Raw genomic sequence first — 18,782 nt, 5'->3', positions numbered from 1 at the left:
ATCGTCTGAGAACTCTGGCTGGAGTGGTGAATGATGATGCTCATCATTCACCAGTATGAATGATGGTAGAAAGACATTTTATAATCTATTAAAGGCATAGTAGAGGAGATTCCTTATTTAGGAAAGAAATCTTTTGTTAAGATCTCAAGAAAATACTGAATTTATTATTCCTAGATCTGTCATTTAAGATTTCTCGGCCGGGCACGGTGGCTCACGCCTGTAATCCCAGCACTTTGGGAGGCTGAGATGGGTGGATCACGAGGTCAGGAGATCGAGACCATCCTGGCTAACACAGTGAAACCCCATCTCTACTAAAAAAAAAAAAAAAATTAGAAAAAATTAGCCGGATGTGGTGGCGGGCGCCTGTAATCCCAGCTACTTGGGAAGCTGAGGCAGGAGAATGGCGTGAACCCAGGGGGCGGAGCTTGCAGTGAGCCAAGGCTGCGCCACTGCACTCCAGCCTAGGCAACAGAGCAAGACTGTGTCTCAAAAAAAAAAAAAAGATTTCTCAGATACGACTTATCTGTCTCTCCCTTTTTGGTTGACTAGTTATAATTGTAACTAGGATTATATTATTACAATGAAATCTGATTTGACACTTTTTTTTTTAAATATCCACATTAGCTTCAACAAAATAGGAAGTTCCAGAGTAGCCTTTCCTATTCATTGTTTCTCTCTCACATGTGCTTCCTTTCCTTTCTCTTTTCTCTCTCTGGTTGCTTATACAGTATGAAGATAGTTTTTATTTACATAAGTAGTATATTATTATTTAAAAATTAGAAACTATATTTTTTTAGAAAGAGAAAAAAGGTTAAACCACTAGATTTCTACTTCTAGACACTAATTGTCATTAACGTTTTAGTGCATATCTCTGTCTACTTTCCTTCCATGGAATATACATGTATAAATAACGGTTTATAAAAATGCATTTTTCTTATACGTGCTATTCTGTAAACTGCTTTATTGTTACTGTGATTGCCTTTCATGTCACTAAGTATAGATATATACCTTTAATTAATGTTTTTTCCCCAACTTTTTATATCAGGTTTTTATTTTTATTTTATTTTTTATTTTTTTATTATTATTTTTTTGAGGTAGAGTCTCACTGTCGCCTAGGCTGGAGTGCAGTGGCGTGAGCTCAGCTCACTGCAACCTCCGCCTCTCGGATTTAAGTGATTCTTCTGCCTCAGCCTCCCAAGTAGCTGGGACTATAGGCGTGCGCCACCACGCCTGGCTAATTTTTGTATTTTTAGTAGAGACAGGGTTTCACCATGTTGGCCAGGCTGGTCTGGAACTCCTAACCTCAAGTGATCCACCCTTCTCGGCCTCACAAAGTGCTGGGATTACAGTACAGTCATGAGCCACCATGCCCGCCCCAGAAAATTTTAATTCTGCAGAAAAGTGGGAAAAAAAAAGTTCCAATAACTACTTTTTATGCCATTCACCTAGGTTCACCAATTAATAATTTTTCAAATTTGCTTTATCTCTTCTTTCTCTTAAAGGCTATTTTCAAATGGCTCAGCAATATGTTTTATAAGCAATATGCTTTACAAGTTGTAGATGACATGGTACTTTGCCCTGAACTCTTCAGAAGGTATTTCTCAAGAATAAGGACATTCTTTTTATGTAGCCACAATGGCAATGTTACGAAAAGGAATTGAACGTGGATACTATACTGTTTAATACATAAATTTATCCAGTTGTCCAAAAATGTATTTTATGGCTGGGCTTTGTATGTATTTGGTGTATGTATGTTTGTGCTTGTGCTTTGTTTTGAAATTTAGAATCCAGTCAAGGATCATGGATTGTATTTGGTTGCCATTCTTTGTTAGTTTGCTTTAATGTAGAACAGTTCATTATTTTTATCTTGTCTCTCATGGTAGTGACATTTTTGAAGTGTTCAGGCCAGTTGTCTTGTAGAATGTCCCATATCTGGATTTATCTGATGATTTATGTTTAGATTCAGGTAACTTTTTAGACAAGAAAATTACTTGACCAGCCTTCCATTTCATCACATCAGAAGCATGTAATAAGTAATGTTCGTTTATTCCTTATTGATGCTGGCTTTACTGGTTAAAGCTGTGCCTATCAGATCTCTCCGTTACAGAGATACCTTTTTCCTTTGTAATGAACAAGTAATCTGTGGGCCTGTTGCTCAACTGTCTTTCACCCTGTGGTGGTAGATCCTTTGAAAACTGAACGAGTTTCTACAGTGGTAGTTGCAAAACCCTTTCACATTGATTCTTAGGCGTTCTTCTCTAGAGTCCCCTCCTTCTACTACTTTTGTTGTTGTTGCTATGAACTTGCTCATTTTTATTCAATGTACAGTCGTCCCTTATATCGATGGGAGATTGGTTCCAGAGCCCCAATTAATACCAAAATTTGTGGATGCTCAAGTCCCATATATAAAATGACATAATATTTATCTCTAACATACATCCTCTTAAATATGTTAAATTATCTCTAGATTACTCACAATACCTAATACCATGTAAGTGCTATATAAATGGTTGTTAAGCTGTACTGAGTTTAAGTAGCTGGGATTACAGGCATGTACCACCATACCTGGCTCATTTTTGTATTTTTAGTAGAGATAGGGTTTTGCCATGGTGGCCAGACTGGTCTCAAACTCCTGACTTCAGGTGATCCACCTACCTTGGCCTCTCAAAAGTGCGGGGATTACAGGGATGAGGCACCGTAGCAGCCTCCAAATATTTTCGGTTCATGGTTGATTGAATCCATGATCGCTGAACCGATGGATACAGAGAGCAACTATATTATAATCTGTTACTCTCATTTCTCTCTTTGAGGCTCACACAGTTTTAAAGTTGCCCAGTGGGATCCGCTCAAACCAGCTCCTGAGTCTTTTTGACATATTCTCATTCTTCTTTGAGCACATCTTTTCTTTTTGCCACTGAGGGTTATTACAGATACATTTTGAGCTTTCCCTGCCCTAGAGTCACAGTCAGCCATGTCACAAAGGAGCCATGACTTCTTGTAAATGCCAGGAGTATTTAGAAACGATTCTAATGGTCACAAAGTATTTTATTGTATGGATGTAATATATTTTAAAGTGTGTATTGAGGACATTTAGTTGTATATGAGACAGAAACTGGAAACAGCACTAGGTAGAATATCCTTACATGTAAAGATTTGTACATTTGCCCACTTGTTTCCCTAGGATAAATTTCTAATTGTGGAACTGTTAAAGAGTATCTGCTTTTTAAAGACTATGTGATACACAGTCCAGAGTTGCCAAATCAGAGAAACCATTGTTAAGGCTTCTGAGTTCTATATCTGCAGTTTTTGGCAGCTACAATTTTGGTCAGCTAGTCTCTTTATCTTAATAAAATGAGTTCTAGAATATTGCTACCTACTAAATGATGACTTGTAGCATGATGAATTTACTACTGAAATGTTGTTTTTTGTTTGTTTGTTTGTTTGTTTCTGGTATCATACATTTAGAAGCTATATGCCAGCTATTCTAATATCATAGCTTACTAATGGATTTTTTTTTTTTTTTTTTTGAGACTAGGTCTCATTCCATCACCCAGGCTAGAGTGCAGTGGCACCATCCAGCTCACTGCAACCTCCACCTCAAGCAATCCTCCCACCTCAGCCTCCCAGATAGCTGGGACTGCAGACATGAGCCACCATGCCTGGTTAATTTTTTGTTTTCGTATTTTTTGTAGAGATGGAGTTTTGCCATGTTGTACAGGCTGGTCTTGAACTCCTGAGCTCAAACAGTCTGCCCACCTCAGCCTCTCAAAGTGTTGGGATTACAGGTGTGAGCCACCACACCTGGCCTTGATAAACATTTTTAATGAAAGTACTTTTTTTTTTTTTTTGGAGACAGTGTCTTGCTCTGTCACCCAGGCTTGGAGTAGAGTGGCACAATCGCAGCTCACTGCAACCTCCACCTCCTGCGCTCAAATGATCCATCCCGCCTCAGTGCACGCCACCACACCAGGCTAATTTTTTGTATTTTTAGTTGAGATGGGGTTTCACCACACTGTCTAGACTGGTCTTGAACTCCTGGGCTCAAGTGATCCACAAGCCTGGCCTAGTAAAAGTACTTTTTAAATGACACTGTTTTAGTTTTCAAAAATTGTGCTTTTACTTAATTTATAGACACAGATTTTTTTTTTTTTTTCTTGGAGACAGGGTCTCATTCTGTCACCCAGGCTGGAGTGCAGTGGCACTATCATGGTTTACCGCAGCCTCAACCTCCTACCTCAGCCACCTGAGTAGCTGAGACTACAGACGCACAACCGCGCTTGGCTAATTTTTGTATTTCTTTGTGGAGATGGGGTTTCGTCATGTTGCCCAGGCCAGACACAGCCTTATATTTGTTTTCCTACAATGCTTTTTACAAGAAACGTACATTTGTTTGCCAATAGTTATAGGAGAATTTAAGATGCCCTTTAACAGAGTTCCAGAATCTTTAGCCCACCTTTCAGTGCATGCTTTGATTTATTTTTACAGCCAAGTAGTAAGTTACAATTAAACTTGACTTTTATTAGTTTTAAACTACCTATGTGCAAGTAGAGATTATTTTATGAATATTAAGCTTAACTTGGTGATTTTTATGGTTAAGTTAGCTCAGTATTTAAAGGATCCTCAAATTTCTAAACCCGACTTTTCTCATACTTAAGGATAGTGATACTTGCCTTATAGATCTGTTCTAAAAACTACATTGTGTCTGGCACACTGCTTCCTGTATTGTGAACTCTTGATTTAAAAAAAAAAAAAAAAAACTAGAAGACCTATTCTGTCAGCACTGTTGGCCTCTATTGTCCTTATTCTGCTTCATGTTTTCTTAATACATAATTCATAAAGTTACATTTCTGTGGCATTTGTGTAGTTTCTATATAGAAGAACTGAAGTCATTTGGAAAATGTCTGTTATAAAGATTTTATGTAAAAATCATGATCCTACTTGGTAATAAACCTAAAAACATCTTTATTATTTGTAATAGGACCATTTTGTGGTATTTCTCTATAGTAAAATTTAAACTATACATGTTTTTGCCTGTAAGCTTGAAAACATTTGGCTGTGAGCTTATGTTCTTTTATCACATTCGTAAGTAACAGAGGACATTTGTAGGACTGCCCAGTAGAGTTCATTGGTTTATAGAAATTTTCCTTTAAGCAATTGTGTCAATTGCTTTCTCAGTTTTATCTGATCATGTATATGCTTTATCATTGATAGCTACCTGTTTCTATTTTCATTTCAGATGTTTTCTTGTCTATTATCACACTTTCTGTCTTAAAACTTTATATACTGCAATTCTGGTTTTCCATGCATTTTAGCTCCTACCATTCCAATTTGTTTTTCCTTCCCTATGTGTATAGACATACCGGAGTTAGGGAGTCCTACGTCTTTCAGTATTGCAGTCTGCATTTGAGAGACCAAAAAGTTTAGTTCTCTGTAAGCAGTTCTTCTGTGCTATTCTGTCAACTAGGGATCTCTCTCAAACTTTATATCACTGTTTGCCCATCCATTACCACTTAAAGGAATAAGGAACTTAACTGAAATATGGTGAATAGGCAGTCTACCAAATTTCCAGAGATCTTAGTTTAGAAATGGTCAGTTTACCAGTTTTCAGGATAGGCTTATAATGTAAAATCCACAGCTTTCAAATTTAAAACGTTCACAGATTTAAAAATCTGTAAATCACTGAACATAAACAACATGTATGCATTATATAAATAGCTTGCATAATGTACTTATTCAGTAGAGTCTCTGAACAATGGAAATGGGTAGAATTTCATACATTTAACCAGAAAACACAGTGCTTTTTCATCTTTTGGAAGATGAGAACCATTGTGTTGGTCCCTAATTCCTAAATCTTTTAACAGTTGTTCTATATTTTCATCTGAACTTCAGTTCCACATCACAAACTTCTGCTAAACTTTATTTACCTTGCCTCCCCAGACTAGCGTCTGTCAGCTTCTTGGTTCTAGCAGTTGCACAACCCATCAGTTGATCTCTGGGGCTCCAGATTTTAGTGTCATATTTGTATGTTTTCCTCTTCTTTTATCTCGTTCGTCCTCTTAGCTACCAAGCATGTCGAATCTTACTTTGATGAGTTTTTGTTTTTTCTATCTAGTATCCTACTTCAGATTCTTCCTCAAATCCAACACTTCCTAAATTTTGTTCACAGGATTTTATTCAGGGACATACTACCAGATTCTGTAAACAGACAAGTTTGTGAAACACACTATCACATCTGTCCAATTAAACTATAAGCTTCTTCAAGGCAGGGACCAAATTTGACACTGTCTTTATACCTCTATAACACCTGGCATGTGTTGAGTAAATACTAGTTGATTACTTTCTTAGAAGGAAAATAAGCTTTTTTCTGGTTCTGTGAGATATACGTTTGTTAATATGCACATGTAAATCTATCTTTATTGGCAGGATTAATTTAAATTTGTACATTTTAACTTGTCCTCCTGTAAGTATGTAACATAATTTTTGTTTGATTTCATTTGTAAGGTACATCTTATTCAGGTTATGAAGCAGCAGTGTATTCAGCTGCATCCTCCTACTATCAACAGCAGCAGCAGCAACAGAAGCAGGCAGCAGCAGCAGCTGCTGCTGCTGCTGCAACAGCTGCCTGGACAGGGACCACCTTTACTAAAAAAGCACCATTCCAAAATAAACAACTGAAACCAAAACAGCCTCCCAAACCACCACAGATTCACTACTGTGATGTTTGTAAGATCAGCTGTGCTGGACCACAGGTACTTATGTTGTATGTTTTACCTTGAGTCTTCAGGGGTTATTAAGTGTAGTTGGTATTTTAACTCCTGAGCCTACAAAGAGATTTACATTTTTTCCTGTTAGCTTTTAGCCAATGCATCTTTTAAAAGTTACTTGTATTGTGGCATGAGAATTTTCAGGAAGAAAAAAAAAAAAACTGTAAAGATGATTGTGAATGTAAATGATAAATAGGCAAATTGAGCTTTTTTTCCGGAAGGAGACTTTGCTCTTTAAAATTTAAATTTAGTTTAAAAAGTTTTGTAGTCAGATTGTGACTTCGGTAAGATTGAATTTTTATTTCATTTCATTTTTAGCATCTATAACTTACTTGCCAGAGCTTTTATTCAAAATTCTTCAACTTAATGTAACGGGTTACTGATAATCTATAATTTTCAGTATTGCATTTCTAATGAGACTGACTTTGATACATACTTTATGGCATGTTACTTTTTTCTGTAATCTCTTTCATAAGGAGAGTAGGAACTTCGGGAACAAGGAAGGTGTAAGGAAGCGTGTTTTTCAAAAATACCAACTAATGAGGCATGTAAATGTAAAACCCTTATTCCTTTTTCAGTATTGTATTGTTTCTGGTTGCTAAACGTTAAAATGGATGATTATGACTTGATTCTATTTATTAAGATTAATGGATTCAACTCCCAGCCTTATTATTATGCTTAAGAGTGTTATTTTTATATTAAAATTTGGTAAACAGCTTGGCAGATAAAAGGCATGTTATTTGGAAACAACTAATTTTGACTCTCTACTAGTTTCTCCCAAGTTATATCCTTCTCTCATTTGCCCTACCTATGTAACATGTTTTTAACTTTACTGGATTAATTTTCTCTACTTCTGAATTTTGGGGAGTATTTTCAGTTACTAACATTCCCTGTGTTATACCAAATTACAGAACATTTTAATATATGTGGCTAGATATATAAAACCCTCTTTTCCCCTGTTTTGAGTATGGCAGGAAATAGTTTTGTTGTGGATTACGTGGTTGGCAGGAGGTAATGGGAGGCAGGTGTGGCACAGGTGGGAAATGTTTGCAGGGACCTGTAAACATAAAAGGGAACAAGAATGGTGGGCGATCTTAGTATTTAAGGAGCATTTCCTACTCTGTGTTGACTGTTCAGAGGGGTTAGTGTCATGAGTGCCAGACTTGGACATAAGAAATTTATTACCTGGCTTATATGAAAGTATACAACGTGACACTTGGGTGATAGGTTAACAGCAGCAGGTGGAATGAGTGTACATGAGGCTGGCTGGTTTTGCTGTGCTGGGTGGTTACAAAAAGAACAGGCCACGGGTATTTCTGCAAGTCCTCAGTGCCTTAAGGGGGTGGTTAATGAACCTTAGCGAAAAATGTCATTGAGATTGAATTAGAGTTCTAGATGTATACATAAGAAGGAAAAGAATAAGTTGATTCAGCTTTTGGGGGCCAAGATTGCAGTCCTGGCTCTGCCACTAAGGTTGTAACCTTGGGCAATTTAGAGACCTGAACTTCTTTGGGCTTTTATTTCCTCGCTTTTCTGTAACAAGGACTTGCCTAAATAATTGAGGCTTAGACTGCTTGGTGGAGCTATTTCAGGCCACCGCAGATAATGAAAGGAAAGTCCCATCCAGCTCTGAAATTGTATGATGAACATATAATTTTATGCTAATTATTTGTCAGTATACAACTGTCTTTTAAGAGGCAGTTTTAAAAAAGAGAGTTTGAGACCAGCCTGGGCAACATGGCAAAATCCCATCTTTACCAAAAATATGAAAAATGAGCTAGGCATGGTGGCAGGCACCTGTGGTCCCAGCTACTCAGGAGTCTAAGGTGGGAGGATCACATGAGCCTGGGAGGCAGAGATTGCAGTGACCCAAGATTGTGCCACTGCGCTCAAGCCTGTGTAACAGAGTGAGACACATCTCAAAAATAAATAAATAAATAAATGTATGAGAGAGGAACCATTTGGTCCTACTCACGAAATTGTCTAGTTGTTCTTACTAATTTCCTCTCGTTTTAATTAACTGCCTTCCTCAATCATCTGCATTCACAGTGATTTTTAATATATAATTTCACTATTTTATTGGCTAATATTACTATAATACTATTTTTGCTTGCAAGTGTGTACAATATTGGCCCTTATGTATTTTAAATAAGCTTTCTTTTAGGGGTCATGGATTCTAATACAGATTCTATGTCAAAACGTATTCTGAATTAGAAAAGTCAGTTTTATAAACATAGCTGTTTGTAAAGAATCTTGTTACCATACAGTAACTTTTCCTTTCTTCTAATGATACAGCACATCTCCCCCGCCTCATCTTAACCCTGTGACTAAATATAATTTCTTTATGGAATGATCACCGTCTCTTATCATTCTCTGTCCAACATTTATATAAGCAACAGAAGATAAATTTTTAAAACTGAAAACCGTTGCCTTATATTATGGCTATGTATGAAGGTACTTTGTAACTCAGTGTTAGATAATATTCTTGATAAACAAGATACAGAGAACCATAAATATGTCACATATATAAGGAATGCCACATGCCCTTTTTCAATTTAAATTTGTTTTGGTCTCATTTTTAAACGAGTATTAGAGATTTCTTGAGAATTGAATAATCTTAAATTATGTATAAAGAAAATTAGTGAAGCAAAATGTTTGCTTTTTATTTGAAACAGACTTATAAAGAACATTTAGAAGGACAGAAACATAAAAAAAAAGAAGCTGCATTGAAAGCCTCACAAAATACCAGCAGCAGCAACAATTCTACTCGTGGGACTCAAAATCAGCTACGTTGTGAGCTCTGCGATGTGTCTTGTACAGGAGCAGATGCATATGCTGCCCACATTCGTGGTGCTAAGCATCAGAAAGTAGGTGTTTTTTTCCCACACACCCTTATGTCTTGATTCTGTTATCTTTTACTTTTTCAAAGGGAGTTAGATAAAGGTAACTTCAAATTTTGAAGACTTTTAAGTGCATTATAAGCCTTGCTTATGTGCTAATAATACCTAAAGGTGACATCAAATAATCATTGCTAAAAGAGGGAAAGACTGGAGACCTTTCTTTAAATTGAACTAAACCATTTATTTCACTAACTGGGAATTGTCATGTGATTATTTTTAATGTAGCCAAGTCTGTTCATCTTTCTCTGCCTCCGTTTCCTCACCTAATAGTAGATGAAATATGTATCCATATTTGCTTCACAGAGATTACCTTGAAAGTAATGAGTTTTGTATATGTGTGTATATACAAAAACATATAGCAGAAAAAATACAACAAAGAAAAGCATGGTTTAGATTTTCATTTTATAATGTTCCAGGCAGACTTTTCAAAATCTACTATTTGAGTTTCCTGACAAATAAGTGTGCTTTTGTTTTATAGGTGGTTAAGTTACACACAAAACTTGGTAAACCCATTCCGTCAACAGAACCAAACGTTGTTAGCCAAGCTGCTTCTTCAACAGCTGTATCTGCTTCAAAGCCGACTGCCTCTCCTTCAAGCATTGCAGCAAATAATTGTACTGTGAATACATCATCAATTGCAACATCTTCAATGAAGGGTCTTACGACTACAGGAAACTCGTCTCTTAATAGCACATCTAACACTAAAGTATCAGCAGTGCCTACGAATATGGCTGCCAAGAAAACATCTACCCCCAAAATAAATTTTGTTGGCAAGTACTGATATTCTCTGTTCCTGCTGACTCTGTCAAAGTGGTGTTTCTCTATTGCAGCACTAACGCTTCTGCCTGTGTTCTTGGACCTGTCTCCTCCCTTCTCTCTGGGACCTTGTTTCTTCATATATCTGCCTCGTGTGTGTGTATTTTTAATATTTAGTCTATCGTCTACTGGTTTCTTCCCTTCAGTCATACAGATACATCTGTGTCTTAATCTAGTCATTTTAAAAAAAAAGATCTGCACACACAAAGACCCTTTCCCATTTCTGTAATCTTAAGGTAACCTGATTGGTTTTTTTGTTTGTTTGTTTGTTGAATTTTTGAGACAGAGCCCCCACTCTGTCACCAAGGCTGGAGTGCAGTAGCATGATCTTGGCTCACTGCAGCCTCAATCTCCAGGGCTCAAGTGATCCGCCCACCTCAGCCTCCTGAGTAGCTGTGACTATAGGCGTGCACCACCACACACAGCCAATTTTTTTTTTTTTTTTTTTTGGTAGAGATGAGGTTTCACTATGTAGCCCAGACTGATCTCGAATTCTCCTGAGCTCAAGTGAGCTGCCCGCCTCAACTTCCAAAGTTCTTGGGTTATAAGCATGTACCACAACCCATGGCCCTGATTTTTTGTCTGCTTCTGTACTTCCTGCCCAATCCTCAGTCTGCTGTAGTGTTTCTGCTCTACCTTTTTCTGAAGGTGCTTTCAGTAGTCACCAAAAACCTAATTGCCAATCCAGTGGCCAGTTCTCAGTTTCATCCTAGTGTCTCTCCTAATACTTGACACAGTTGACTGCTGTACCTTTAGACTTAAGATACATCTCTGTCTCTCAATTATATGTCCACCCACCCCTTTCTCAGTTTTTGTTATTGGTTCTCCTGCCTATGTGTTCATTAAATGGTAGTGTTACTAAGATTATAACCCTGGCCCACGTCTCACTGTTCGCCAGTCTTAATGGGTGATCTCATTCATTCCCATGTGGGCAGTGACTTTTAAATCTTTCCGGTGAATTCAAAACCCCCACCTGAGTTGGACAGCCACATTTTAAATATTCCCTGGTCATCTTCTATATGGCTGTGTAGATGCCTCCCAGTGTGTCTCATTCTAACCCATTAATTCATGAGAAGAGTACCATGAAATAATGTCATAAAATTGTCGATTTTTCAAGTGGAAAATTCACTAACATTATTTCTTCGTATTTATTGCCTCCTCCAGCTGTTTACCTAGTCATCTTGTTTCTATCTCTATAGTATTTCTACAAAGCCTGTCTTTTTCATTGCCATTACCTTGTTTTTTAGGCCTTAAAAGTCTCCTTGGAGCTTTATTTCTTACTGTACCCAATCTCAACATATTCTCCACACTCTTGTTATTTTATTAAAATACGTGTCTATTGTGTTAGTCTTCAGCTCAGCAGCCTTCCACTGTGATAGGATAAAATCTGTAGTCCTTATTTGTCATATAAGGCCCATCATTACCTGACCCGTGCCTACCTTTCTAGCCTCATAACTCATCCCTTCTACCTATGTAGTAATTCATATTGAATTACTGGCTCTTCCTTGAGTTTAGCATAGCCTTTTTCACACCATGTTGCTGTGCTTTTATGTACATGCTATTTTTTTCTTTTTAAACATCGTTCTTTTCTTTCTGACCAGTTCATATTCATTCTTCTTTCAAATCCCAGTTCAAATATCACACCCTTTGTGAAACCTTTCCTTACTGGATCATGTAAAAGGGCGGTGGCTCCTTTCTTCTAAATTTCCACAGTATTCAGTCCATACTTATTGTAGTGCTTATCACATTGTATTATCGTTATTTGTATCGTCCCGTAAATTGGGCACTTGAAAGGCAGCTACATTGTCTTCTCTTTGCTGTATTACCAGAACTTAGTGCAGTATCCAGATTGTCATAGATACTTAAGAATATTTTTGAAAGAAAAGTTTAAAAGTAGGAGATTCACAATTAACATGGTATTCTCTTAGACAGTTACTTGAAGTGTTAAGTTTAATTGATGATAAAAATGAAAACTATCATTTATAGTCACTTCTGCATCAGTTTCTGAGGTTCTTCATACTTTCAGTTTAGAACAATAATAGAAAATCTTTTGTAAATAACTCTTAGTGTAAATTCATGTCTCATTTCAGTAGACAATAAGTTAGAGGAAATAAACAATGATAAAACCTAAATTGGTTCTATTTCCTTCCCTAGTGGGAAACTTTATTTGGACTAAGTTTGCAAAGAGATCTAATCATTGAACTTAACTTTTTTAAATTTTTCTAAATTGTAGGGCATGATGACCTAGACATTACCCCCGACTTTGTTTGGAGACAGGGTCTGTCCAGGTCTGGAGTGCAGGACTGCAACCTCTGCCTCTTAGGCTCAAGCAGTCCTCCCACCTCAGCCCCACAAGTAGCTAGGGCTACAGGCGTGCACCATTGCATCCAGCTAATTTTTGTAGTGACCAGGTTTTCCATGTTGCCCAGGCTGGTCTCAAACTTCTGGGCTCAAACTCCTGGGCTCAAGTGATCCTCCTACCTCTGCCTCCCACAGTGCTGGGATCATAGGGCATAAGTCACCACACCCAACTGGAAGTTAGCATTTTTTAAAGGAATAAATACTACTCATTTCAGTCACTTGCCAAGGAACTCGGGCTACAAACATGAATTAGGCTTAGTCCTTACCATTTCAGGTACTTGCTATTCATTTTGAGGGGGGATGAGGAAGGTGTTGGGTGTTCCAAGATGGAAAAGAGAAAAATTCAGAAATGTATTTCACTAATAGGGTAAAAAAAGCCAAGTAGTTTATGTAGTTCTTCAAAATTCTCATCTGTTGTATGTTAGATAGGAGTTTTGACTATTAGCAGAAAAGAACTTTATCTGAAGTTTTCGTCTTATCAGGTATATATGTTTATACGAAATTAAAATTTGTTATAACTTTTTGATGCTTTTCTAGGTGGTAATAAGCTGCAGTCAACAGGAAATAAAACAGAAGACATAAAAGGAACTGAATGTGTTAAAAGTACTCCTGTCACTTCTGCTGTGCAGATTCCTGAAGTAAAGCAAGACACAGTGTCAGAACCAGTCACACCTGCATCTCTTGCTGCCTTACAGAGTGATGTGCAGCCAGTGGGCCATGATTATGTGGAGGAGGTAATTGATTTGAGAATACCATTGCTGTGAAATTGGATAAAGGGAAGAAGTGTGTTACAAGTGTGTGTTACACGTAAAAGTGAATATACTTTATTTTAGATTTAGCTTACTTAATGAAAGGATATTAAAGGAATCTTTGTTACAAGAAAGCCTGTCCTTTAAGCCTGGCTAAGTGACATCACAATGATTTTTTTTGCTAACTTTTGTATTATTTTCCCTGTATATTGTCACTGTGGTGTGTAAAGTAACTTTCTATTTACTAGCAAGCATTCTTGTAATACATCCTTCAACTATCATAAAAGTTTAAAAGTTCTGAGAAGCAAAAATGTTGATGAAGAGAACCAATACATTTATTTTTGAATAGTCAGTTTTGTGATAAAATTATGTTTACTGATTTAACAGAATATATTCATTTGGTTTCTCAAGTGGAGTAGAAGACTGTTGCTGTTTTACAGGTAAAGTAAACTCAGTAAAACAAAGGAGTGAAGGGATATCAGAGCAGACTGGATAAATACCTGCTGTTAGCAGAAAGACATACAGTGGCATATGACTACTATTTACTTTGACTTTAGAGCATATATATCTTTTGAGCTTCAGTGTCGATATCTATAAAATTGGAATATTCCTTAACAAAGTTGTGAAGAGTAGATGCCATGGTATCTGGCATCTAGGAGGGGTTTTGTTTTTGTTTTTGTTTTTTGTTTGTTTGTTTTGAGACTTGTCGCTCAGGCTGGAGTGCAGTGACACAGTCATGGCTCACTGCACCTCTACCTCCTGGGTTCAAGCAACTCTCCTGCCTCAGCCTCCCAAGTAGCTGGGATTACAGGTGCATACCACCACCCCCAGCTGATTTTTGTGTTTTTTTTTTAGTTGGTGGGGTTTCACTATGTTGGCCAGGCTGGTCTTGAGCTCCTGACCTCATGATCCACCCTCCCCAGCCTCCCGAAGTGCTGTGATTACAGGTGTGAGCCGCTGCACCTGGCCTAGTAGGTTTTAAATAAATATTTGTTCTTACATCCTTTTTCCTATCAAGAAAAATTATATATTGATGGCCAGGCACTGTGGCTCACACCTGTAATTGTTGCACTTTGGGAGGCCAAGGTGGGTGGATCACTTGAGGCCAGGAGTTCAAGGCCAGTGGTTGTGCACCCCTGTAATCCTAACTACTCAGGAGGCTGAGGCACAAGAATCACTTGAACCTGGGAGATGGAGGTTGCAGTGAGCCAAGATCACACAACTGTACTCCAACCTGGGCAACAGAGTGAGACTCTGTATCACAAAAAAGAAAAGAAAACAAGAAAAAGAAAAATTGTATATTGAATTCTTTGTTTACAAGGTGGACAGCTGGGTTATGGAATTTTTAAGTAGTTCAGAAATAATTCTGACTTTTAAGTTTCATCTCTTATAGGAGTAAGATTTGGTTATCTCAAAAAAGCTCTCAACCAAAACACCTTAATTTTTTATGATACTGTTTAATCCTAAACTTCAGAGAATTACACTCAGAACATTTCTTAAAGCTTGCACAATTTGAACTTAATATTCATAATAGAGTTCATAGTAAGACTCAAGTTTACTTGTCCTCCTATAACTGTTCAGTTAGAAAAAAATTCATCTTAATTTTCCATAAAGTTGCATACTATAAAACCTTGGGCTTTGAGAAATTTTCTATACCAAAATAATGCTATTAATCATCTTTATCTTCATTTTCAAGAACAGTACTTGGCCAGCAGCAATTATTCAGTAACTATTAGAAAATTTAAGGCATCTGGCTACATTTAAATGTGAATGCTTACATATAGACAAAAATATTAAATTGAAAGATAGTTATAAGAGCCAATATATGCTACCACATCTTGCATACTAAAATTCCAACTTTTCATTCCCATTTCTACAGTTTCTATCCTTTTAAAAAGTAACAGGCCAGGCGCGGTGGCTCATGCCTGTAATCCCAGCACTTTGGGAGGCCAAGGTGAGCGGATCACGAGGTCAGGAGTTTGAGACCAGCCTGGCCAACATAGTGAAACCCTGTCTCTACTCAAAATAAAAAAAAAATTAGCTGGGCATGGTGGTGCATGCCTGTAATCCCAGCTACTCAGGTGGCTGAGGCGGGAGAATTGCTTGAACCCAGGAGGCTGAGGTTGCAGTGAGCTGAGATCAAACCACTGCACTCCAGCATGGGTGACAGAGCAAGACTCTGTCTTGGGGAAAAAAAAAAAAGTAGTAGACATTGCCACTTCTTTCTAACTGTGTATAGCTTCATCAAATAATATGTGGGGGTTTATGAATGATATCATCTTCAACTATGACATTCCTGTTTTGATTCTTGAATTTTTTTTCCATGCCAAGGTACGAAACGATGAAGGAAAAGTAATTCGCTTCCATTGTAAATTATGTGAGTGCAGCTTTAATGATCCCAATGCTAAGGAGATGCACTTAAAAGGGCGAAGACACAGACTTCAATATAAAGTGAGTAAAATTTAAGCTATTACCTTCTTTAAAAAAAGAAAAAAAAAGAGCATTTTATATGCAAAATAAAGCATCTAAACACAACTTGCCAAGTCCATGATGTCCCATTCTAAGATAAGCATGTCATGTTGACAGACTCAGATGGATGTTTGGTTTTTATTTATCCATTTTTATACTTAAATAAGAATAACATTCTCATCAGTTTTAGTAATTGTGGCAAAACTGAAGCATTGCCTGGACCAAGCAATCATGTAAAGATAATTAATGTTTGAAAAAAGTCTCAACTCTTTATCCACCTTCTTCATCTTGGTAGAATTCCCACCAAAATGAACTTCGAGATGAGTTGATACGTTGGAAAATCCCTTCACTTATCTTAGCGTAGGAATTCTTCATTGAATACACTTCAAATGTTAAGATAAATCAGATACTGTATTTGAAGTTTTTTTTTTTTATTTTGAGACGGAGTCTCGCTCTGTTGCCAAGGCTGGAGTGCAGTGGCATGATCTCGGCTCACTGCAGCCTCTGCCTCCTGGGTCCCTGTTCAGGCAATTCTCCTGCTTCAGCCTCCCGAGTAGCTGGGATTTACAGGCATGTGCCCCCAGGCCCAGCTAATTTTTGTATTTTTAGTAGAGATGGGGTTTCGCCATGTTGGCCAGTTTAGCTTGAACTTCTGACCTCATGATCCACCCTCCTTGGCCTCCCAAAGTGCTGGGATTACATGCGTGAGCCACTGTGCCCGGCCTGTATTTGAAGTTTTTAACTAGGCTGGATTAATGTACTAGATCCATGTTTTCTGTTTTAAACACAGAGGAGGTGAAAATTAAAACATTGTAAAAGGGTAGTGCTTAAATATGAAAAGAAACTTTTTAACCCCAACATAGACATTTAGAGTCATCTGTTTATAAACAGTTACAGTTGACCCTTGAACAACATGGAGGGCAGGGACCCCTCATGCAGTCATAAATTTGCCTATAACTTTTTTTTTTTTTTTTTGAAATGGGACCTTGCTCTGATGCCCAGGCTGGAGTACAGTGACATGAACATGGCTTACTGCAACCTCCCGGGCTCCAGGTATCCTCCCACCGCAGCCTCCCAAGTAGCTGGGACTACAGGCACGTGCCACCATGCCTGGCTAACTTTTGTATTTTTCTAGAGAGGAGGTTTCACCATGTTGGCCAGGCTAGTCTCAAACTCCTGGCCTCAAGTGATCTGCCTGCCTTGGCCTCCCAAAGTGCTGGGATTCCAGGCTGCTTATAACTTTTGACTCCCTAAAAACTTCTAAAAACCTACTGTTGACCAGAAGCCTTACTGATAAAGTTATTGTTATATTAATACATATTTGGTATGTCATGTGTATCTCATATGTACTGTATTCTTAAAGTAAGCTAGAGAAAAGAAAATGTTATTAAGAAAATCAGTGAAAAAATATATTTACTATTCATTAACTGGAAGTGGGTCATCATATAAAGGTCTTCATCCTCATCATCTTCAAGTTGAGTAGGCTGAGGAAGAAGAGGGTTGGTCTTACTCTCTCAGGGGAGGCAGAGGCAGAAGAAACTCAGCAGCATAGATATAAGTGTACTCATACACTTCAAACCCTTGTTGTTCAAGTGTTAAATGTAAAGTAAAATTAAATATCCATTAGTCTTTCTAAGGATTTAATGACTTTTTGTTGGTCAGCACTAAGTTATATAATTTTTATTAATGTATTTTGAATCTTTGATTCACCTTAATTATATTGATTTTACTCTGTAGTGAAACTAAAACTGAAACTAAAAGCCTCCATGTTTAAAGAATATGTGTAATTGTATGATTAAAAATACACGTAGATTGTTTCGGGGCTGCTATTTTTTTAATGTCTTATTTGTATTAATAGAAAAAAGTAAATCCAGATTTGCAAGTAGAAGTAAAGCCTAGTATTCGAGCAAGAAAGATTCAAGAAGAGAAAATGAGGAAGCAAATGCAGAAGGAGGAGTACTGGCGAAGGCGAGAAGAAGAAGAGCGTTGGAGAATGGAAATGAGGTAATACGTTTAACTTTTGATAGCCTCGTAAGTGGTTCAACCTTTCTTAAAAACTTAGCCATTCTGGGAATATGACTCCCATTCAAAGCAATCCAGATTTATTTACTTTCAATTTTCACTCAAGAAAGATCCTAGGTCTGGGAAAGACATACATTAAAATTGTTACTGGCTATACTAATATTTTACTGTGACCTTGGTATTAGAGTTACATGTTTAATTGGCATCTTTTATAAATTAAACATATGAAGAAATATTTCATTTTATAAGTAAGTGCCTCGGTTTCAAACAAGCAAAACAGACATACGTTACCTGATAGAAATATAAGATTTGATAGATTCTACACATTAATAATGTCCATTAAGAAACTTTAGTGGCTATAGGGAAGGAGAATTGAGAAAACATATTTCAAATATTTGTTTTTATATATATATACACATATAAAAAGATATAAAATAAATGTTAAGTTTTATTGAAATATATCTTCTAAACTTATACAGTTACAGAGTTGTGCAACAATCACCACAATCAATTTAAGACAGTTCATCACCCTCAAAAGAAATCACAAACCCATTAACAATAATTCTCCATGTGTCCCCCATACCTAGTATCTCCCCCAGCCCCAGCCCTAGACAACCTCTAACCTTTCTGTCTCTGTAGATTTGCCTATTCTGGAGATTTCATATAAATGGAGTCATATTAGGTTAATGCAAAAGTAATCG

At 37.2% G+C, this 18,782-nt stretch overlaps 1 protein-coding gene across 1 annotated transcript in view; it reads left to right on the top strand.

Annotated features, from left to right (window-relative positions):
* The window catches only part of ZFR (zinc finger RNA binding protein), a 64,534-nt gene that overhangs the window by 7,354 nt on the left and 38,398 nt on the right, over positions 1-18,782 (top strand). Inside the window, exons 5-10 of the mRNA XM_011980799.1 lie at positions 6,502-6,749; positions 9,440-9,631; positions 10,143-10,434; positions 13,379-13,575; positions 15,922-16,041; positions 17,918-18,063. Of these exons, the coding sequence (XP_011836189.1) occupies positions 6,502-6,749; positions 9,440-9,631; positions 10,143-10,434; positions 13,379-13,575; positions 15,922-16,041; positions 17,918-18,063 (1,195 nt within the window). The remainder of the gene's footprint in view (positions 1-6,501; positions 6,750-9,439; positions 9,632-10,142; positions 10,435-13,378; positions 13,576-15,921; positions 16,042-17,917; positions 18,064-18,782) is intronic.

This window comes from Mandrillus leucophaeus, unplaced genomic scaffold (assembly GCF_000951045.1).
Source record: "Mandrillus leucophaeus isolate KB7577 unplaced genomic scaffold, Mleu.le_1.0 Scaffold218, whole genome shotgun sequence".
In the NCBI taxonomy this organism is placed as follows: Eukaryota; Metazoa; Chordata; class Mammalia; order Primates; family Cercopithecidae; genus Mandrillus; species Mandrillus leucophaeus.
Note: the sequence above shows the minus strand (reverse complement) of the source record. Positions and strands in the feature narration are given on the sequence as shown.